Source organism: Heterocephalus glaber, unplaced genomic scaffold (assembly GCF_053883595.1).
Source record: "Heterocephalus glaber isolate CG9 unplaced genomic scaffold, H.glaber_assembly_v1.0 deba00001805, whole genome shotgun sequence".
NCBI classification, from domain to species: domain Eukaryota; kingdom Metazoa; phylum Chordata; class Mammalia; order Rodentia; family Bathyergidae; genus Heterocephalus; species Heterocephalus glaber.
The window spans coordinates 3,061,981-3,085,178 of NW_028258480.1; the positions used below are offsets into that span (position 1 = coordinate 3,061,981).

At 46.7% G+C, this 23,198-nt stretch overlaps 2 protein-coding genes and 1 long non-coding RNA gene across 9 annotated transcripts; 1 reads left to right on the plus strand and 2 right to left on the minus strand.

The window, feature by feature from the left end:
* Positions 1-1,794: 1,794 nt before the first annotated feature.
* On the minus strand, positions 1,795-8,420 carry LOC110346705 (uncharacterized). 2 transcript variants are annotated; one of them, XM_087203615.1, is made up of 3 exons: positions 8,231-8,420; positions 5,531-5,763; positions 1,795-5,277 (listed from the first exon to the last, which is right to left on the minus strand). In XM_087203615.1, exons 1-3 carry the CDS (start codon positions 8,418-8,420, stop codon positions 5,143-5,145), a joined length of 558 nt encoding a protein of 185 aa, XP_087059741.1. In that variant the 3' UTR covers positions 1,795-5,142. The 2 variants fall into 2 exon arrangements, 1 of the variants encoding a protein (XP_087059741.1); XR_015448254.1 differs by lacking the exon at positions 5,531-5,763 and having other exon boundaries at positions 8,231-8,367.
* Fam111a (FAM111 trypsin like peptidase A) lies at positions 8,146-22,550 on the plus strand. Of its 6 annotated transcripts, none has more exons than XM_004869727.3 (5): positions 8,146-8,208; positions 8,980-9,058; positions 11,591-12,442; positions 15,008-15,123; positions 17,284-22,550. In XM_004869727.3, the coding sequence occupies exons 4-5, from the start codon at positions 15,043-15,045 to the stop codon at positions 19,036-19,038; spliced, it is 1,836 nt and encodes a 611-aa protein (XP_004869784.2). In that variant the 5' UTR covers positions 8,146-8,208; positions 8,980-9,058; positions 11,591-12,442; positions 15,008-15,042; the 3' UTR covers positions 19,039-22,550. The 6 variants fall into 6 exon arrangements, with proteins under 6 accessions (XP_004869784.2, XP_087059738.1, XP_087059737.1 ...); XM_087203612.1 differs by lacking the exon at positions 8,146-8,208 and having other exon boundaries at positions 8,942-9,058; positions 9,165-12,442; positions 17,284-18,555; positions 19,241-22,550; XM_087203611.1 differs by lacking the exon at positions 8,146-8,208 and having other exon boundaries at positions 8,942-9,058; positions 9,165-12,442; positions 17,284-17,328; positions 17,449-22,550.
* On the minus strand, positions 10,673-14,149 carry LOC147820760 (uncharacterized). The gene is made up of 2 exons (XR_015448257.1): positions 13,651-14,149; positions 10,673-12,978 (listed from the first exon to the last, which is right to left on the minus strand). It is a non-coding gene; the product is annotated as an uncharacterized LOC147820760 (long non-coding RNA).
* Positions 22,551-23,198: the final 648 nt, after the last annotated feature.

Sequence of the window (23,198 nt, forward strand, 5' to 3'; positions counted from 1 at the left end):
GCCGCAGATTAAGAACCCCGGCTTGGGGCCATATTGATGTCAGCTAACGAAGGGCCACTTCCTAGTCAGCTGGGATGCAAAGCTCTCTGCTATGGTTTTTCCTTCCCTACTAAGTATGCCCACCTCTCAGAGCACCGAGTGACTTAAACTGTGTGAAGCCCTCCAAATGCTGCTGGGACCTGCTACTTGCGCTCTAGTCATAATCTACACTTTATTCTTGTATGGCCATTTCCTCCTGGCTTTGTTGAGTCTCTGTGGTTCCTGTAGAAACATCTTCAATCAGACTTTGCTGTTCTAAGTTTCACAGCCAAGCTTGTCAGCTTTATGGCTGCCAAAGAGATCGATCGAAAGACCAATGCCCTAAGGGGAGGTGGGTAGAAGTGGGACCCGGACAGATGCTAAGTCTCTAAGTTGCTGCCACAATGCACAGGCTGAACAGCTAGGTGTCTCTCTGGTTCACAGGAGGACAAAGGAGGCACGGTGGTGCCCGGGTGGTGCCCACCCTTCCAGGTGGACGATAGGTCCTTTGCTCGCCTCCTCGGGCCCCTCTATCCTGTCACCAAAGACTGGAGAACATTTCAGGATGGAAGGAAGGGCACAGGGGAGATGCTTCAAAGTAGATGTTTTATTTTCAAACAGAAGCATAAAAAGGCAGAATTATATCATGAAGGAAATCTTCAAGGAATAAAATATTGCCTTTAAAGGGTTATTTTGGGGCAAGGGTTTGACATTGAGAGATTGTAGCTCTGGGATGTCTGTCACCAGGAAAGAACAGTGTGATCCAGGAGGGCTGCACTTGTGTTTATTTCTGAGCAAGTTTGCAAGAGAAGGAGGACAGAGTTACTGAGTAATGCACAGAGCTCGAATAAGCCTATTCTTTCTGGGTACCGGAAATGTTACTGATAGTGGATCTTGAGTTCCATAGGTCCCGGCGGAAAGTGTTTGAGAACTGGAGAGAGACAGGAGAGGGACAGAGTTTTAAAAGGATTAGAAGAGAAAGATGTCCTGGGTGTCGGGGCTCCTTGAGGATTTAAGATGGTTCAACCTGTGATTTTTCAACTTTACAATGGTACAAAAGCAATACATGTTCACTAGGAGCCATACTTCCATGTCGATGTCATCCCTGGCTAGCACTGTGTGGGGAGACAGCCCTCACACCAGCCGCTCCCACCAGCCACACGGTCAGGTCAGAACAACCCACGTTCCACAGCGTGGTGCTGACCTCTGGTGTCAGTAGTTAAGTGTTAGGTGTGCTAAGTGCATTCTTTGACTCAAGGATCCTTTGCACAATATTTTATTATGATATAACCCCATAGCAAGCTGAGAAGCAGCCTGCATAGTAACTGGCAGCCATGTGAGTGTTGGATTTCTGGGGCACCGGGTGAAGCCATTAGAAGTGGTTTGCTGAATATTCTCAGCATATGAAAATGCTCACTGTATGTTTGCATGTCAGAGACGCTGACAACAGAGATAAATAGAAATACATGCTTATTTGTTTTTTCAAGATCCTAACTCCAAAAAGTCTTCAAAGCAATCTAAAGTGTAATGTAGGTAAAAGAGCAAGAGGCACCCTTATACTAGACCAGTGTGTGAATACTCTTTTTCTGTTGTCGGTTTTTCTATTGGCAAGAGGAAAGAAAGGCTGAGAAATGGGTTTTGCTTTGGAACCAGTTCATTGTCAAGTCAAAGGTGAAGAACAAAGATCTTGTTCCATTCATTCTTCTCAGAGCCCTGAAGTAAGACATTCAGAGAAGAGAGCTGGCAGAAAGCACATTAAAAGGAAAACTCTCCAGATTTATATACCCTGAAAAATAGTCTGTTTTATTTAAGCATCAACCCAACCACTAAAACTTTACAAATATATTTAATCAATGACTTACTCACTGCAGTCAGAGTCAAGCTTTCTCCGAACAAAATTCTTTTTTGTAATTATAAAAGTAAAACAACATCACTGTTAAAACTGGGAAATTAAAAAATATCTAAAAATAATGAAATAATCCATAATTTTACCATCCAAGTGAAATACTGTTAACATTTTGATATATCTATAAAGATAGATGCTTTGCATGTGATTTCAAACATACTTAGCCTGTAATTTTATTCATTGCCTTCTTCTTTTTGCATCACATCAGAGCAAATTTTATTTCCATCAAGTAACATTTTTTAGGCCTGGCTTTTTAAACCTGCATAGTACCCATGTTATGATGTAGACATAATTTAGTTTATTTGACCATTTATCCGTTCTGGAAATTTAGGATGGTTTCAAAGGTAAAGTTTATACTACATGTATACTTTCCTACGATTGAAAGAGTGACAGAAGGAGTCTCTCAACGTTTATAAGCATTTCCCTGATTTGGAAAGGAAGATGTGATCGTGAAAGTGGAGAAAACATTTGTTTTGGTGGACACTGGGCACAGGGCCAGTGCAGGGGATGACAGCAGTGTTCTCACAGGAGCAGGGGGAGCCTGAGGGGACCCAGAGGGAGGAAAGGTGTTCTGAATACAGATGCGGCAGCTAATCAGCGTGGGAGACCAAAGGTTCATTGTTCCCGTGCATGCGTTATTTGGGAACAATGAACAGAGCTCTCAGAGGCGCAAGCCTTTTGTTTTGTTTTGTTTTGTTTTGTTTTGTTTTGTTTTGTTTTGTTTTGTGGGGTGATCAAACAGGGCAGACCTTGAAATGAAACTTCTAACCCCTAACCATATGTTCAAAAGGGAAAACAATAACAAAAGTCATAAGGAAAGGCTGTTTTAGATAAACAAAGGAGAAACCAAGAACAAGGAAAGCATTCCAAAGTGGAAAAAGGAAAGAGTAGATTTTCTGACACTTACGTGGACAGTATGCAGCAGCAGGAACTCAATGCTATGTGCTACAAGTTCCTTAAATATTCAGACGTTCTGAAATGCTAGCTCATCCACAGGACACCTTTGCTTAAAGACGGACTCAAGTAAAATCACGCCACTTGCAGGAAAATGGATGGAACTGGATCATCATGTTAAACAAAATCAGCCAGACTCAGAAAGCCAAGCACCATTCTCCTATGTGCTGTGTAGCAACGAACAAAGGAAGGAGGCAAGGAAGGAAGGAAGGCAGGGAGGGAACCTGAAAGGAGCGCAGAGACTACTAAGAAAAAGAAAAGGAGCCAGGAGAAGGAAACAGAAGAAGGGAGGGCGAGAAAGGGTGGTAGGGAGGGTGGATACAATTACTACAGGACACATCCATGTATGGAAAGGTCTAGTGAAGCCCATTAATTGGTGCAAGTAATGTATTCATATTTATAATTTAAAAAATAAAGATAACTTCATCAAGTTATAGGATACAGTGTCATTGTAAAAGCCCTATGATCCCAAAAGAGACAAAATGCTTTCATTTTCCCCATCAATTAGCAAACATTTATTAACAATTTCACCTCTGTTGATAAAAAATTTCTAAACATCCCTGTTAATTTGTTAATGTCTTTCAATTATCTGATCCATGGCTTCTTTCTCTTATATTAATTAACTTGCTATATTCATGTTTTTAATTATTTTTTTACATCATTGGCTACAGTCACTACATTCATAAATGACAAATTGATCAATACTAAATCAATACAGAAAACTAGCATGTTAAGTGCTGTACTTTCTTTATGCCAGGTATAGTGCTAAGCATCTGATATGCATTACATTGCTTAATTCTCTAGCTCTGATAATTCATTCTAATTGGAATCCACGCATTCTAATTTCCATTTTACTGCTGAGAAAGCATTTTGAGTTCTGATTGGTTAAGCAACTCCACAAAGTAAGCAGGAGAGTGAAAATTTAAGCCCAGCTTGAGTTTTAAGCCATGTCACGTATGCAAAGGGCCTCCTCCAAGTTGTTGTTAAATTTCTGGTACATTTCCTAAGTCATTTCAACTGAATTTTACAGCTATGTTTCAGAACTTTTCCTTATTTTTCAATTATTGTAATGAAACTGGAACAACTTCCAAAATAGCCATAGCCCTAAAATATTTGCTAGATGGCCTTTTGTGAAAATGTCTGCAAATTCTTTGTCTTAAGTTTTCCATCCACATATGTCTTCTGGGAGATGATATCCTCTATTCCCAATGCAAGACATCTTCTTGGGTATGGGCTGACCAAAACATAGGAAAGAGTTATGGGGGAGGATTTTACTACTGGCATTTGAGAACCTCCGAGAAGTCTTGACAACATAAAAATCAAAAGCCTGCAGAATGGTCAAAAAGAGCAAAAATCCTTTTCTGGTCCTTACAGAATTTATTGACGGGGTAAACTGCCACATAGACATCATAGCAGGAATGGAACCTGTTAGAGAGATTTTCTGCGACCTAGCAATACTTTGCAAGCTTGGGGAAACTAGATTGTTTGTTTTGCTTCTTGACCAGGATATAGCAGTGCAATCACAAAATTTACAAACACCCTGATGCATGCTGAACTTTCTCTGACCCTGCTTATCTACCCCAAAGAATATCAAGTCATGATCTACTTCTTGTTTGAAAATCCCAAGTCTATATTCCTTCCACTTTGCTTTTATCTTATGATTTCTTGGCTTACACTCTTAATATTCATCATTCCTTCCACCAAGGGGGAAGGCATGGCATTTGCAGTCAATCCTATGTGGTTCCAAAGCCTGACTTCACCTCTCTTTCTGGTAGAACTCAGGGAAGTTACTTGGACTCTGAGCTTTGGTGTCTCCAAAGGAAAATGAGTCCAACAGTCCAGACCTCATGAGTATTACCTGAATGGATGTGTAGGAGGTGCACTTTTAATTCCTTTGGTTCCATAAATGTCTCGTTTACGTCTTGTTTTCAGAGTTTCCTCTTGAAGGGCTCAAGACTAAACCATTCTACCAAATGCTGCTGCTGCATGATTCCCAGACCTGACCCTGTATAAATCCCTGCCCAGGAGCCTCCCTGAGTCCTTGAAGGTGAAGGAACAGTGGGCATGGGGATGTGAAAGTCAGTGCGGAGGAGAAAACAGCACATGAGGTGTGACTGAACTAGGCAATGAATGTTACAGTTGTTTTCAATTATTACAGAAAAAGACACATTTCCATGAGTCCCCCTCATAATCCTCCTCCCTCCTTAGCCTATCCTTCTGCCACTTTCTAAATCTCTTCTGGAAGTCCTCTTTCCTGCATGTCTTTATGAGGTATGATCAAAAATATGGTACATGATGTTGCCAAGTGTCTTCCAAAGGAAAGGCAGCTCATGTAAACATGCCACTGTGTCCTCATCCATATTCACAGGATCTGCCACCGTGAGACTTCCGGCTCTTCCCTAAATCGAATGACAACAAAAGGTAATGTTTTGAATCGATTCAGGACATAAAAGCAGTCATGACAGCACAACTAAAGATACTCGTGAAAGAAGACCTCCAGAGCTGCTCCAGAAAGTGGCAAGAAAGATGCATGCGTGTGCTGGAAGGGAGGGCGAGGGTTTTGAGGGGCATTCATGCTCATGTGTTTTTCACTGTAACACATTTTTCTAACTGAAACACTCGCCATAGTTTCTGACCACACTTCCCACTTACTGTTCTCCCCCCTTTCTGTGGACGGTTGGAGCTGCCGATGAGGATGGGCTGCTGCTCCCCAGGAGGTGGTGCCAGGACAGTTCTTTGGGGGGTGTCACTTGGAGGCAGGGAAGAACGGTGGCTAAGGGTATTAGTCTTGAAACCAAACCAAATGGTTCTGTCCATTCCAAGCCTGCCCCAGTTGGATGGCTCTGCTCTTGTTTCTTTTCCTTTCTGAGCCTTGGCCTCCTTGACTGAGAAATGAGAATAACATCAGCACCTAGCTCTTCTGCTCTGGCTGCCATAGCAAAATATTGTACTGAGTGCTTAAACAATGAAAATTGTCTGTCATTATTCCAAAGAGCGGGAAGGCCACTATCAAGGTATTTTTTATTCTGAGGCCTCCTCTCTCTGCTCCTTGGTGGCTGTTACCTTGCTTGCTCGTGATGGGGGAAGGCAGCAGAGGAGGGAGATGGGGAGGACAGAACTCAGCCTCTCCCTTTTCTCAGAAAGACACTAATTCCATCACCGGAGCCTGGCACTCATGAACAGTTAGATGAAATCAGAGGCCGAAGAAGTTGACAGAAGGGTGTGTGTGTGTGTGTGTGTGTGTGTGTGTGTGTGTGTGTACACATGCATGTGTGAATGTGTTGGGTAGCTAAAAGAACGGAAAAAGGTGGATGTTAAGCTAAAGGCAAAGTAATAAGATCAATACCAGACCAGGTGGACTTCAGGCGGACCAATGTGGAGCTGCACCAATCCCCTGGAGGTCAGAGAAAGATACCTGTGGCTTTAGAAAGTTCATGTAGCTTATCTGTGGCATACATTCATGGGCAAAACAATCCTAACCCAACATCAAATTTTACTCTGTCCCTTTTCTGCATGGGAAGCCTGAGGCTCGGAGAACAAAGGCAGCCTTTCAAGCTGTGCATGTGGTAAGAATGACTAGCCATGGGGCTTTCGGGCTGGATGAACAGTCGATGACGTCAGAGAGTAAAGCAGGGCAGCCCCACCGACGGCTATGAAATGATGGACTGAAGGAGAAGAACAGGAAGCACGTCCACCCTGGTCAGAAGGGTGACAGGCCTGCCCAGCTGCAGCCTCCAGTCCAGGCCCAGCCACAGCGCGGGGCTCTCAGCCGCTGAAGACTTAGTGTACCCTCAGCGGCCGCTCGCTGCTCCCAGCAGCCCTTTCGGGCTATGTGACCCGTCCCATCCCGGTGTAGACAGAGCCCCCAAAGGGTAGATCACAAAGTCCATGTCTGCTCACAGCTGTGGGCTTCTCAGGGTGTCCCTCGTGCCCTCACACCGAAGCCAGCAACCTTTCAGGATTCCTAATTCGGGCACCGCTTGAGGAAGAAACCGCTCCAGTGTCCCCGCCCTCCTGGGTATGGCTGGACAGAGTAGGACTGGACGTTCAGCCGCGCTGGTCAGTTCTTCCTTCTGCGGCAAATCCATGCTCCTAGCCTAAGACGCCTCCTACAGCCCCACTCCTGCCTCAAGCCTGACTTTACGTTTCCTCCCTGTGAGGGTAGGGGCTGAGCTGCTGCAAGTCAGAGAGAAGAGGAAGAAATCTGAATCCTCGGCTGCTGAGAGCGAAAGCTTTGACGGCGGCTCTTACAGTATTGGGCCGGGGACACAGGGAGCCCGCGCTGAGCTCAGAGATGCGGATGTTTTTATCTCTTTTCCTTTACATCAGAGCATTTTTAAGTAGCAATTGGACCCGGGCCCCGCGGGCCTGAACTAGAGGTGCGGGGACCGAGTGGGAGAAGGGACTCGCGCGGCAGGGACGCGCTGCAGTCAGCCCTGGGACTGCAGAAGCGCTTGGGGCCTGGCTCCTGTCCGGGCCAGTTGAGCCCTTCCCTGACGTACGAAACAGGAAATGAATCACTCAGATGGTGAGCAGGTGCGGCGGTGGGCGCAGTGGGCAGGACCCACGGTTCTCGAGCATCCCCGTGCCCCGCCCCGCCCCGCCCCGCCCCGCCCAGCAGGTGCAGCACAGGCTGCGCCCCCTCCACGCTTTCCCCGAACTCCGGGGACGCAGAGGACGGAGGGCCAGACTAGCGCGGACGGGCGAGGGATCTTAGGTAACCGTGACGCGGGTCCCTAGACCGAGAACGGTCCAGCCGGGGCAGCCCCAGCCCGGAGCAGCAGCTGCGCCTCGGGGACGCCCGGGCCGGTGCCTCCCTGCCAATCCTCCTGCAGCCTGCTCACCGTCCTGAGGGGGTGGGGCCCCTCGGGCACCAGGACACCTAGGCTCGGGCTATGACTGGCCTGGATGAGTGTCAATCCTCCGAGGCCCCGCCTCCAGACCCTCCCATTTGCAGCAGGCCGATGCTCTGGCACCCCCTGTAGGCCGCGAGCGGGACCACATTCAACACCAAGAGCACCTAGGCGCGCGCCGGGACCGCTCCCGAGTTCTCCTTCGGGTCCGCTAGCTCGGGCCCCGTGCGGCCGAGAGACGGTGGGGCGGCGCGATCCCTGCTCGGCGGCGGCTGCTCAGCAAGCGCTCTCAGCGGGGCTGCGCTGGGCCCGTCTCGGGGACCCTGCGGCGACCTCGTCCCTTCGCCACCCGCAGTTGTGGGGGCGCAGGGACCCGGGCCCCCGCACGGACAACCGAGCACGGAGCACTGAGTACGGAGCACCGCGCGGATGTACCCGGACCGGAGCGCCACTCTGCGCTCCCAGGAGGGGCCAGGGGTAGGGAGGGGCCGGATCGGACCTTGGGAGGCGGGGTGTTTGGCCCTCAGCCGGCTCCGCAGGACGAGCCGGGCTTCCGGGCTCTCACGGCGTCCAGGCAAGGCCCGAGTCGGCGGCTCCGTGGCTTCCCAGCTCCTGAGCAGCGTGGGCTCCCAGTTCCCGCAGCACAGAATCTGTTGGAGGAGATGAGGAAGACCCGGCTCCGCCCCCATGAGGCGAGCCCTGGGTGCATGAGATGCGCGCCAAGTGTGTGTCGGGGGAGGGGGGTCTGGCAAGAGCGCACGCGCCGCAGCACTGAGCCCCGGGCTGGACCGGAAGGTGGGCAGCGGCTCGCCAGTGTCCCGGCCCCCTCGGTTTCCCGGCTTCCGGCCAAGTGTTGCTCCTGAAAAGTACCCCTGAGACAGTGGGCAGCTGCTCTCAGAGTGACGCCGGCAGAGGAGAGCTGGGTGAAAGCACCGGTTCCACAGAAGACTTCGATCCGAACCGGACTCCCCAGTTTACAAATGAGCAAGCAGATCCCTGCAGGGTGCAGGGAGAGGCAAAGAGCCCCCTGGTCCTTGGGTGCCTCTCTCCTGAGAGAGAAGTCACTGGTTCCGCCCCCACAGAACTCTGCTGCAGGCTCAGGGAAACAGGAAGTGGGGAACACAGGGGTCCACCCCGGCCCTCTCTGGGTGGGGACTTTGGACACCCCTACCCCACCCCAGCCGGAGCCCAGGCGCTGGGCCTTGCTGCCCTCCCACACGGGTCATTCCTCACTGTCCTCACCTGCAGGATGTTCCTGTGAGCTTTTCTGCGTCACGGCAGTGTGTACTGGTAACCAAGCCTGGTGCTGCTTGACCACAAAGCCAAGGTAACATTTTAACGCCCTTGGCTACCACTTCTGCCATCTGGGTTTTTTTGGGTCTGTTTCTATTCATCAGTGTCTCTTTTCCTGTTATTTTCCTCTCCTGAGACAGTCACTCAACATGCAGCCCAGCCTGCCTTGCATCCTCCTGCCTCAGCCTCCCAAATGCTGGGATTACAGGTGTGGTCCACCATGCCACTGCCCACTGGCTTGCCCTCCCACGCTCTTTGTGGTGCTGGGGATCAAAACCAGGACCTGTGCATGCTCAGGAAATGTTCTACCACAAAGCTACATCTCGAACCCTCAACTCTCACACTTGCCATCCTCCTGCCTCCAGAATGCTGGAACTAGAGCAGCTTTTAATCTAGGGCCTTGTTATGGTTTGGATGCTACATGACCCCACAGGCCTCTGGATTAGAGGTTTGCTCCCCAGGGGGAACCTTGGAGAGGTGGTACTTGGGAGAGTCTGTAGGTCACAGGTAGTGTGGCCTCAGCAGGGACTGTGTGCCCCTAGTCAATGTAGCAATTTAGAAAAAAACTGTCTCAATAAATAAAGGACTGAAGAATTTTAAAAAGAACAAGAGTGGAGGTGTAGTTCAGTGCAGAGGCCCTGGGTTCAATCCTCCATACTGAAAAAGGAAGGCAGGAAGGGAAGGAGGGAGGGAAGAAAGAGAAGGAAGAGGAGGGAGCAGGAAGGGAAAAATAAAAGAAAATGATTCAAAGAATGTTATGGCTGTATTTAGACGTTGCCTCAGAGCCACATGTGGTCATAGGTGGAGCTTTTCGGAGGTAGCTGGGTCAGGGTGTATAACGCTGGGATGAAGGATTTGATGCTGGGATTGATTCACTGTGTGATGCTAAGACTAAAGGTGTGAGTACTACTCACCCTAAGGCCAGGTAGCCTGGATAAGTTATAAGGGACACAAAGAGCTGTGCTCCTCGCTTGTTGCTTGTAGCTTGCTGGGTTGGCTGCCCCCTGCCTGCCATGGACTGTTTCTCCTCTGCGATGCCCTCTGCCATGCCACCTGGCCTTGAAGCCAGAGTTGACTATGGACTGAAACTGCTGCAAACTGTGAGCTAAATAAACCTTTTCTAACTTTGGGTGTTAGATATTTTGTCTCAGCGATGAGAAAAAGTAACTGAGATAAAGAATAAAAGATTCAATCCCATTAGTAATTAGGAAATAAGTGTTAAAACCACTAGTAAACTTCCATTTCTCGCCCAAACGATTGTCCAACATTAAAAGTTGGACAATACAGGGGCCAGGGATTTAGCTCAATGGTTCTGCCACCTGCCCCAAAAGCACAAGAACTCAAGTTTGATTCCTGGTACAAAAAAAAAAAGTTGGAGAATACAAAATTTTAAAGAACATGTCAAGTAACGAAGACCCTTATTTCCCACTGCTAGGAGTGCAAACAGATACAATCATTTTGTAATATAAATTGACAGTACCTAAAAAGAGTAAATAAGCATTTATCCTCAAGTTGAGCAACTGTAAGTCTACCCTGAAAGGCTTTTGCACATGTGCACATGGAAACAACCTCCAGGGTCTGGCTCAGGGAGCTGTGCTAGGGTTTTGGAGAAAGAAAACCCAGAAACAACACAAATATAAATAAGTGGTTAATTTCTTTAATAGACTTTATTCAACTATGAAAGTGAATGTAAAATTCCATGTAGTAGGATGAGCATCAAAAAGTACTGGAAAAGGGCCGGAGATTTAGCTCAGTGGTGCTGCCACGTGCCTCAGAAGCACAAGGTCCAGAGTTCGATCCCCAGTACAAAAAAAAAAGAAAAAAGTTAAAAAGTACTGGAAAAAGTAATAAAAGGACATTCAACAGAAAAACCAAACAATGTGATATATATATATGGTATTATATGTACTAATATATTTATATATGTTTGAAGATATATATATATAAGGCAAAACTAATAATAAAACAAATTCGAGATTAGTGCTTTTCCACACAGATGACAAGGGGCCATAAAAGGAAGGAGGGGCCAGGCACGATGGTGCACCAGACCTGTAATCCCAGCCCTCTGCAGGCTGAGGCAGGGGAACCACAAGTTCCAGTTCTACCTGGGCCATGTAGTGAGGCTCTGTAAAACTAAAATTATAAAATAAAATACAGGTTTAGCTGTAGCTCAGTGTGAAGGCCTGGGTTCAACCTAATGTGCAGAGAGAGAAACAGAAGAGGAGAGAGACTGGAGGTTTCTCTTCGTTGTTCTGTTAATGGAGATTGCCCCAGGGCTTCCTGGGAGCTGGACAAGCTCTCCGCCACTTAAGCGAGGTGGTACGCGGATATTTTTATTACATGGTTCAGAGGACACACGATGAGGAGCCTTTCTTCCTTTTTTCTTCTTTTTTAAACATTGCTCTAGTCGACCCCAGAGAACCCACGGAAGACGAAGCTGTCATTCTGCCTCCTCTGGCCGCTTTGTGTTTTCGTTAGGGCCAGTCCTCCAAAGTCTCGCCTGCATTGCAGTGATCAACACGCTTTACAAACCTGTCCCTTTCTGTGCGTCCTGTCCTTCTGTCAGTTGCAGAAGAGTCGTTGGGCCTGGAACCTTGATCCCAGTCTACAACACAATGTTTGAGCTGGCAGCTCCGCTTGGGATGCAGCAGGCTGCTCTGCAGGCTCTCTGCAGTCTGCGCCCATCAGCGTGGAGGTGCGATTTCTAAGGCCTGCTCCGTCTCCGCCCTCTGGACAGCTGAGGCCTGCGGTACAGCTGCAGTCTGGAGAACCGCGTCGCCAGGAGGGTTTGCTTTGTGGCATCTGCTGCTACCTCCTGGGTGTCCCCACTGGCTGCTGCCCCTGGAACGGCCCCTCCTGCCCCAGGTCCTCCTGCCTCGCCCCCAGCCTCAGAGCCCCCCGGCTGCTGCTGGCTGCCCTGAGGACCTGGTCCCCTCCAGGCCTCCTCCCGGCCTTGATTGGCAGGCACAGCGGGCGGAGTCCCTGACCCCTCGCAGTGGAGGTGCAGCCGGGTCCCCTCCGCTTCCCCAAATTCTTCTGCACTCTCGCGACCACGTGACCACAACCTCACCCAGGCCAAACTGTACCCGTCCTCCCTCGCTCTAACCTCGGGGGCCCGGAGTCTCACTCCAGACTAGAGGAACCGAAAGCAGAAGAGCTGAGACACTGCGACCCCACCTCCGGCTCCCAGAGACTAGACGTTGGCGGCGCTGAGCCGGGGAGGCGGGGCGCTGCCCGGGCTCCCTGCCAGCTTTTTCCCGCTCTCCCCTCTTCCCTGAGCACAGCCCTAGGCTCCTGCGGAGGAGAACCGCTGCGGAGAGAGCCAGACACTCCTGGCACGGGGCAGGTGCGTTGCTCTCGAAAGTGTCTGCATCAGCCCGCACAGGTGTCAGGACCCGGCTGGGCCCTGAGCTCCCCGGTAAGTTACCCTGAAGTTCCGGGCAAGACTTGGAGTTTGGGGAGAAATCTTCACCCGGAAATCCCCAGGCTGCCGGCAGGCAGGGGGAAACGACCTGTCCGCCAGGAAACTGTGCTTCCAACTAAGGAGAACAGGGCCAAACCGAAAGGATGCAATGCTTTGGGGGTGATTAAGGGACAGCGTGGTCTCACTTTTAAAGCTGATGTCTGTCGGTAGGACCCAAAACTTATCTTTATGCAAATGACTCCTCAGATCAGCTTCTCTGCATCTCAGTTCTCTCTGGAACAAATCTCCAGTGTTATTTTCCTGGGGGAGCTCTTCCCGGAGGAGCGACAGACACTGTCTCCTCTTCAGGTGGGCTCGGCCTTTCCAGACAGACGTGATCCACTCTGGCAGAGCTTGCTAGCAACGTCAACCTCACTCACGTGCGTGTCCCCGCTGTGCATTAGCATCAATCAACTCGCTGTTCGGTGGGGGCTCGGGGTCCAGTTTCTTTTTCTGGACCTTCCCAGGTGCTGGCTGGGCCCATTTCATTCCTAGGAGTAAAGACAGCTTTGAAGGAGTCCTTGTACTCTTTGATCAGACTTTGCAAAGCTTGTGTGTTAGGCAAAGTTCTGCCCTTTCCCAGCAGCACCACACTGTGTCTCTGTCCTTGAGGCCTGTGTTGTAAAATATCATGGGAGGGACAGCGGCCGCTGGCTGTGCTATGCCTGTTTCCCGGCTGGCCCTGAGGTCTCAGGACTTCAGGGGGGTTTGCTTTAGACTTGTGAGTCATGAGAAAGCAATGGGGATCAGATGCTCCCTCTGGATCCACCCAAGGCCCCTTACAGCCGGGATCCCCTTTCCCCAGTTGTCCAGAGCAGCAAAGAACTGAGAGTTGGAAGGGGAAGAGGTGGGCGCCGGGATTGCAGAGAGCAGCAGGCCAGGCTGCTGTGGGGGAGCGAAAGCAGCAAGGGAAGCAGGAAGCCATTCTGGAAAGGGCGCCCTTCAAACGCTTAGCTGCGCCGCCCTCCCTGCCTGCCTGATCCGAGACAAGCTCTCTCTCAGCCTAACAACAGAACATCTTCCAGTAGAACCCGCCTGCCCTGGGTGCTGGGTGCCCGGGCTAGAGCTGCCCAGTGCGGGGCACAGGGCCGCTTGGTGGGCGAAGGTGCCCTGGAGATTCTGGGGCTGCAGGCTCAGAGGCCTGGGCCGGAAGTGCTGCCAACCTGGGGGTCGGGAGAGCACAGGTTTCCTTTCAGGGGTGCTTCTTGGGCCACCCTGTGCTGCAGGGAGCTCTGGGAAGGCCTGGATCAGCGCGATCCCCGCCTCCTGCACACCGTCCTGCCAAGGAGCAGGAAGCAGAGTGAGCGGGAAGACTGAGCATAAGTCACAGGGCGGGGGCTCTTCCGGCTGACCCTCAGGGCCCGAAAGTGCACGCGCTGCACGACCCTGCCAGGATCTCAGGCTGCTTCCCTGGGACTTCACCATTCTGTGCCATCTGCGGCTCAGATGGAGAGCACAGTTTAACACAACTTCTTAAAAACTTGTATTTTACAAATGGAACACACACGTGTAAATATAGCATTGTCTCTCTGGTGTGAGAAACTGAAAGTGAAAATGAAGACCAAAAAGAATAACACAGTGAAATGGGAAGAAACTGTTCAAAATTTTACAGAATGTGAGATACTTTGTGAACACTTGAAATGTTTTAAGCAAAAAAAAAAAAAAAAAAAAAGATACAGTATTATTAGGAAATTTGCTGAGAAATTAGCAAATGAAAATATAGTGCTTGTAGATCATGATGCACAGTGTATTTATCATTGTTATTCTCTAATAATTTTTGCTATGAAAAATTATTCCTTCATAGAACAGCTTTTATATTTCCAGGTGTTAGTACATGTCGGTGGGACAGAATGATTACACTCATCGTGGGGAGGTGGTACACGTGCATAACACCTCTCAGTTCTTTTTTCATCTCCTCCTGTCTGTCCATGTCTTGGTTCCCTTCCCATTGTCACAAGATCTACCTCCCCGATCCCTTGATCTATCTTTTGTTTTGCTCCTTGATTTATTTCTACTTTGAGTTTATCATATAAAAGAAACCATGTGATATTTTACTTTGTCTGATTAATTTCACTTAACATTACAGTCTCAGCACATTTTTTAACTTTCCGACTGAAAACTCCTAGATAGGGTATTTTTGTCTGCATTTAAAGTCTACCTGTGCTCCCCACTTTGGAGTTAGGCTATCATGTCTCCTCCCTCAGCTATACTTTCTCCAAAAGCAAAATCCAGATGTGCCTCGCTATCCACAGTAGGTGTGGGGACAGCTGTTAGACATAACCTTCGTAGTGTTTAGTGCACTACCCAACACATACAAGAGTGCTCTGTAGAAGAGATGTTATTGTTGGACTCAGTGCACTGCACAGATAAACTATCCACTCGCTGAGGTAACATCCCTGAGGAGAACAAGCCAGAGCTGAAGGGGACAGGTGAGGTGTGGGACCCCAGTTTGCCTTTACCTTTGCACCATTAATGACATCTATGAACATTCTGCTCTAACCTGAACCTTTTTGAAATTAGGACTTAGTGGAATCCTGTTTCATCTTCAAGCCATCATGAGTGGTCAGAAGCGCAAGTCCCAGAAGGTCCCACTTGACATAAAGAACAATATGAAAATAGAGGACTACTTTCCTCAGGTACGTCTGTAGATACAGTGTGTAGTGCATCCTGATATCAGACGGGCTGTGCTTGGCCCTGGGTTGCATAGTCCTCCCTGCTAAGAAATTGCCTCATTGTCTACTGGGAATATTACATAAGTCACCGTCTTTCGCGTCAACTTGACTTGTTCTGTGTTGGCGGGTAGCGTAGGGAAGGGAGCTGTGATACATACTTCAGCCAGATCAAAGTAGCTTTCTTAAAAAGCTATTGGGCCGGGGATTTAGCTCAGTGGTTCCACCGCCTGCCTCGCAAGCGCAAGGTTCCGAGTTTGATCCCCGGTACCAAAAAAAAGCTATTGTAGTGCTCTTGAACAATAACAAAAAATAAAATTTATTAGGGTAAACTGGACAAAAGCAGAAGGGAAGTTAATGTGTTTCATAACATGGAAATCACATATGGCCAATATATTGGATCATAATGACGTGTATTTGAATGACTTTATGGTTTGTGGAACTCTTCTTGTGTATTTATTTATGCTTACCATAACCATGGTAGGCAGGTACCAGGATTTTATCTCCTACAAATGCAGTCAGTGCCCAGTCCTGCAGTGGGACGTGGGCCTGACTTCCGGGGACAGGAGCTCTGGGCTGTTTCTAATCTCAGGGCTCTATGGCAGTGCCACACTGCTGTGTCCTTTCCCGAATCTAAAATCTCCTTAATTTATCAAGAAGCAGGCTGAGAAATGTTAGGCATCTGAGAGAGCAACCTCAAAGCTTTGACCCTCTTTTGTCTCATCCCAGTTCTAGAACACCAGGACAACCAAGTACCTAGAAAGTCCAAGCAGGCTTGATCTGCTTGTCTCTGGCCGCCTGCTCCATGACAGAGTGAGCTGGTAACCATGTTCACCTCCCTGCTTCCCTCTCAAGAGTGTCTGCCCCTCCAGGGAGCCCTCCCATTTGCTGGAAGTCCGTTCCAGTGCTCCCGGGGTGCAAACAAGGGTGTGTCTAGCAGCACTGGGCAGAAAGGAAGCTTTGACAGTTTGTGTGCTTGGCCAGAGTAAATTTATATTATCTTATGTTCTTGTATCTTTTTCACTCTGAATATTAGCATTATTACAAAACAGGAAAATAAATTTAACCTTGTACATGTCCGCCCTGGTGGACACTCTGCAACAGAGTGATGTTAGGCCTAATCTTTACTGAAGCCCTGGCCTTGTGACTCGCATGAGCAATGAGCAGTAAATGGTGTGGCCAGTGGCTGAACCAGGCCTGCTGACTCTTGCCATGGTGAATACGACTCTGAGAAGATGCCTTCTATACCTGGGAATCGGTGTCCTTAATTCTTCATTGCATTTTTGCTGTTTAATTAGCTGTCATTTTTAAATTGCTGCTTCTTCCCCCTCCCGTGACTCATATGATAATATCCTACAAAAACTGGAATCTTGGATGCAAAATTTATAGAACTGTTACACAGTCTAATGGAAATAAATATTAGACTAAATATTGGAGTTCTGACACTCTCTTTATTTATTGGCTATTATGTGACCTAGGAGGGGCACTTATCAGAGCAGGTCCCTGTGCCTCAGTTTCTGCATCAAGAGAATGGAGAGGTGGAATGTGTTCCTCCTCATTTCACAGGATTTAGGGAAGCAGTGATGGGTCAGAGAAATAATCTGAGGTTTGTACACAATAGAGGATAGGTGAATCAAGGTATTTATTATTGGAAATAATTATCTTTTTAGGACCAAATAGTTAAATGATGACAGTTTTGTTTAATATCTAATGCCTGATAATAAACCACAGTCGCTTATTCTTATTTGGTGTTTCTAAGAAGGGACATTTTAGATCAATGTATCACTATGCTTGGAAAATGTAAAAATTATATAGCTAAAAACAGTACACAGGACCTGAAATAGCACCATAAGGAAGTTTGTAGATTTTTAAGCATCAGGGGGAAAGGTTGTGTTTCTTCCCTAATGTTTGTCAGAAAAAGTCACCAGTGTGTAGTGTGCAGTGCCTATGTGACGGCTGTGACAGGAGGCTCAGCTTATATTTTGGACTTCACATGAAATTTGCATTCTATCTATCTGCTTGCCTTTTGGTTCTGAGTTTCCTGTAGAACCTCTAGAAGTTTCATGTTAAAAAAAAAAAGACTACGATTGTATTCAGAGTTTTTAAATATGTCATACTTATTTTTAGGTCCCCAAAGAACAGCAGAACAGTTCCAGTATTTCCCAGGTGAAGGTGAGATCTAGCAAGAGGCTGAGGGATATTACTAATACCCAGGGTCAAGGGTGCAGTTTTCCTACGCAGACTCCAGAGGACCAGACCACGCCCCTAAAGACCATTTATGTTACCCTGAAGGTAAACCCCAGGAAACACCAAAACATGGCAAACATGCTCACCCATAGTGAGAGGGCCAGCTTATATGAGGCACTGCACACTCTCGATGCTGTCAAAGAAGAGGCGAAAACTCACCAAGGCAGAGAAATGCTGGTATGTGGCAAAGAAGGAATTGAAGGGTTCCTAAACCTCACAATGCCCCTTAGTTGTCTTCCTAATGGGAGCCATGTGGAAATTACTTTTTCCAGACGTGTAAGTGAGCAGAAAGATGATAATAAAGTATTTGGCTGTTGTGACCGAGCATCTACTGACTGTGTCAAATTTTACATTCATGCAGTTGGGAAGGCAAGAAAAAGGGTTACTAAATGTGAGGAGCTTTGCAAAAAAGGGAACAAACTCTGCGTCTTTGGTATCAAAGGAGAAACCATCAAGGATGCCCTGTGCCGGGATGGCAGGTTCCTTTCCCTTCTGGAGACTCACCATTGGAGGCTCATAGGAACACTGACCTCCAGTGTAGAAAGCGGCCAGCTAGTCGACGCCATGGAGGGCAAGCTCTACCAGCTTGAGGTTGAGAAGAGAAACAGCAGGAGGGCGGCAGCCACACAGAGTTCTGAGTTAGAGGAACATAATGCCTGTGTGTTGAAAGAATACATTGTGCAAGAGTATCCCAGTTTGAAAAGAGAAAGGGAAAAGATCAGAGAAAACCTCAAGAAAGAGATGAAAATAAGAAAGATGAATGCAAGTTCCTTAGTTAAATTACATAGAACAGACTTCGGGAAACAGACAAAAAATTCCACTCCAGTTAGAACACTCAAGCTTCTTTCACAGCTCAGTGACTCGGTCGGATTCTTACGCTGGGACAATAATGGAAACATGGGCTGTGCTACCTGCTTTGTCTTTACAGGGTCATTCATTCTCACTTGTCGGCACGTGATCCATCACATTGTCGGGGAAGGAGCAGAACCGAGGAAGTGGGCAGACATAATCGGGAAATGTGTATGGGTGACTTTTGGTTATGAAGACTTTGCAACAAAAGACGACAACTGGTTTTTCATTGAACCTTGGCTTAAGATATCTGATGTAACTGTCGACTACGCTGTCCTGAAACTCAAGGAAAATGGACAACAGGTACCTGTGGGGCTCTATAACAGAATTGCTCCTGTACCATCAAATGGACTGATATATATTATTGGCCATCCTGAAGGAGAAAGGAAGTCCACTGATGCTTGTGTCGTGATTCCTCAGAGTGAGCGAGAACAGACGTGTGAGAGAAATGTCAGAGAATCAGTGCCTGACAGTGATCCTGTGTACGTCCACATGTACACACAAAGAAGTTTCCAGAAAATTCTTCACAACCCTGATATTGTTACCTATGACACCAGTTTTTATTGGGGTTCTTCTGGCTCACCAGTGTTTGATTCACATGGCTCACTGGTGGCCATGCATACTGCTGGCATCACTGATAAGTACTTAGGGGGGACATTTCATTTCATTGAGTTTGGCTCTGCTGTGCAATGCATCCTCTCTGATATCATGCAAAATCATAAAGAGTGGTTTGAAAAAGAATGTGTAAGTCAGCAGGATGTCGAAATGCCAAGTCAAGAGAATTGAGGACTGATAAGCACTTGCCTGTGCAGTTGCTACTCCATAGCAGTGATTATGGTTTTCTAACTTCCAAAGTGGTCAATTTCAGAAAAATTAAAATAGTTGATATTATAGACCAGCTATGTTTGTAAACCCATGAAAAAACTAGTCCTGTTCTAAGGTGCAGTTTAATTGTCAATTGCTCACTAAGGTTCCTGTCCTCTTCTAGACCTTCAAAGGATGATGGCTCATCAAACAACAAGACCCATCTTGCCTTGTCTCCTTCAAATCGGTCACCGTGAGACTTTTAATCCCTGGCTAGGCTGGGTCAACACCCCTCCTCAGCCTGAAGCAGTTGTAAGAAGACAGACCCTCAGCCCCTCTGCACCCCTTAAGAATAAGGAGTCATAGCCCTGGGGTTGGGGATCAGGCAGAGTAGAAGTAAAGAAGGTAGGAAGGAGACAAGGAAAGTTATGACTTGTAAATCATACTTTTAAGAAGGGTGTGACTTCAAGACACTGAGCTACCAAGGTTATCCCCACCTCTGCACCCTTGAGCTTGTTCGTGCTTCTTTTCTTCCAGGACCATCATACCACAAACCCTTGGGAGATAATCTAAGTCTATAAACTAATTTAATTGATAAAGTAAAGACCTTACGAGAAGTAGATTCAAAAGTTTGCAATCATGTTTTTAGGCCAAATATTTTAGATGGCTCATCTTTAAAAAAATACAGTATACTGGGCCCTGTGCCTTTCTCCTGTAAAAGGAGCCATTATCTTCCTGCTTGTGGGTGGGTCATCACTTTTTTCCTGTAAATTGAGTCTATAGATTGACAAATTCCACTCCCAAAAACATAAATATTCCCTTCTTTCACTATAATGTACCTCCCTCCCTTTTGAAGGCTCACACTCTATTTCTTGGAGTATGTACTGTAAAATTCTGCCTTATAATCCCTTTATGTGTCTTTTAAAAAATTAGTTCTAGGGCCGGGAATTTAGCTCAGTGGTTTCGCCACCTACTGCGCAAGCACAAGGACCCCAGTTCGATCCCTGGTACCAAAAATAAAGAAATAAAATAAAAAATTAGTTCTAACAACTCTATGAAGTAAGTTATTGCCCCTATTAAAGTCAAGCAATATGAAGCATGAGAAGATGATCAGTTTCATGACAATAAATGTCATGTAACTTGATTTTTTTCAGCTTCAGTTTCTTCCCCTAAATTTACTTGCCTCAGAGAAGCAGCTCAAATTTGTTCATCTAGTTATCCCCAATATCTGACTTGTGAGAGTGGGCACTTAGAAAATGTCGGGGTTAACCAGAAGACAACCTGGGGCTGCTGTTCACATTCCCTGAGGAGCTGAATGGCTATTAAGAGGTGATCACAAACAAAGTCCTTCAGAATTTCCAAAATCCTCAGTTTGCTGAAACTGTCGGAATATGTGTCCTGAAAGTCAGAGGGCCATATCTGCTTTTCCCACATTTATAGACTATGAGAACAAGCAGGACGTCTTTTTAAAAATCATACCAATTTACTCAGATTTCCTCTGTTTCTCTCTGATTTCCTTTGTTCTGTCCGAGATCCCACCCAATGCTCACATTGCATGTGTCATGTCCCCTGAGGCACCTCTGGGCTGTGACAGCTTCTCAGCCCTCTGTTTTGATGACCTTGGTAGCTGGGAAGAGCGCTGTCGGGCATTCTGTAGGACACCCCATCTGCTGGACTCTGTCAAATGTTTTTCTGATGATGAGACTTGGTAATGAGTTCTGAGGAGGAAGATGGCAGGAGAAAACACCATTTGGGCCCTATCATACCAAGGCTCCTACTGTGCAGTGATCCGTGACTGTTGGTGTTAAGCTTAATCGCCCGGCTGTGGTGTTTGTCAAACCGGACCCAGAGTCTCTCCCACTCTTTTGCACCCTGCGTGCTCTGACCTCTGTATGTGTGGCCTCCAAACTTTTCTGTACCCATCAAGGTCCTCCCATGCCCTTCCCAGCCTCTCGGAGGCTAAGCACTCACTCTACCATGGAGCTACAATGAGCCCCCAGGAGTTGTAAGTAATAACATGTTCATTTCCATCTGTTTCTCCTACTCACTCAAAGTGGGCTCTCCATATTAAAGATTCTCAATTTAAGGAGAGCAGAGAAATATTTGTGTGTATATTGACTTGTACATATACACATATCTATAAATATTTGTAGAGGTAAACTTCTGTATCTACAATAAATTAAGAAATTCTTGCTAATGTCTCCAACTGTGATCCATAACCTGCAGATACTTAGCTTCCTCCCCTTGCTCATCTATAAATCTGCACCCCAAATGTGGGAAACATGGCTGCTACATCCTTCAATCATTTACTTCATTGTTAATACATATATGGCAGCCACAAATGTGTCAACCTGTACCGGGATGGGAAATCACTTTCTCAATCAACTGGACCATAGTGCGTATGTGTAGCTTCTTTTTGCCTTTAATCCTATACGCTCCTTTCCTTCCCAGAGTTACTTAGGTCAGTACCTTTTCCCTCATCCCCTTGAGTGAGATTGTTTCATAGATTTTACAGCACAATTATACATGTGCTACATTTAGATTTTCTTCTTATAGCCTACATTCATTCATTCTGTCCTTTGATACATTCTCCTCCTAAATAATGGCTTAAATTTGTATACCTCAGACCCTCTGTATATGCTGTACAGGTCTGTGGGTTTTAACAAGTCCATAATGTCATACACCTACCATTACAGGGTCATACAGAATAGTTTCTGCACCCAAAAGTCCCCTATACTTCATCTACTTCTCTCTTCCCCTTTTCCCAAGCCCCTGGCCAAGGCTGATCTTTTTATTGTCTTTATACCTGTAGCTCTACCAGAATGTCATAATTGTAGTCATATAGTGTTATGGTTTGTATCTAGATGTTCCCCCCAAAGCTTCATGCTCTCATAGTGGGGCTTTTGGAAGGTGGCTGGATCATGGGTGTGTGACACTGGGATTAACAGTGTGTGGTACTGGATCAGTCCACTGATTGGATTATCGTAGTTCTGGCTGTGACTGAATCAATTTACTGAAAACAGATGCCCCACCCTGCATGTGGGTACACCAAGCAATAGACTTGAACCCTGGATGGAATAAAAGGAAAGGCAGGCTCACTGCTGCTGCTTTCTGCCTGCCCTGCCATGGACTGTTTCTCCTCTGCAATGCCCCTCTGCCATGTGCCACCCTGCCTTGGAGCCAGCCAGCCATGGACTGAAACCTCTACAAACTGTGAGCTGAAATACACTTTTCCTTCTTTAACTTTGAGTGTCAGGTATTTTGTCTCAGAAATGAGAAAACTAACTAAGACATACAGTATGTAGCCTTTTCAGACTGACTAATGTGCAATTCAAGTTTTTGTATATCTTTTGTGCCTTGACAGCTCATTTTTTTCCAATGCTGAATAATATCCCATTGCATGGACTTACCACAATTTGTATATTCAGTCACATTTTGAATAAGGTCTTCAATGCTTCCAATTGCTTGTGATTATGAATAAAATTGTTACAAGATCTTGTATTCTGATCTTTCATGTGACCTAAGTTTTCAGTTCAATTGGGTAAATACCAAAGAGTACAACTGGTTAATTGTATGGAAAGACAATATTTACCTTTGTAAGGTTAATATGTACCTTGTAATCTACCAAACTGCATTCCAAAGTAGCTGCACTATTTTCCATTTTTACCAAAAGTGAATTTCCCTATTCTCACCAGCACTTGGCATCAGGCTTGTTTTGTTTTGTTTTTCTTTATGCCTAGTAACACTGTTGGAATGCTGGGATTTTTCAGGGAACTATAAGATTTATTGATGAAATTGGGGCTGTCTTGGATGATCTAAGTAATGTATAGAGTTATCGTGTTGGCCTGAATTCATTCAGAAAAAAATAGAGCTACTATAAATAACACAGGACAAGAGATTTAGTTAAGAACTGAGGGTTCTGTGAGTAGGGGAGGAACAGAAGAAGGGAAGACTGCAGCTGGAAGGAGGAGACGTTTGCTGACTGACATTCAGATTTCTGAGGAGATGCCATGTCTTGTCACCATGATGACACTAATTTGCAGAAATTTTGGAAAATTGCTACATCAGACCTCTGATGAATGAGAGCTCATGTGGTATCACAAAGTCCTGTCTGACTGTCCTGATCTTTCAAGAAATAGTGA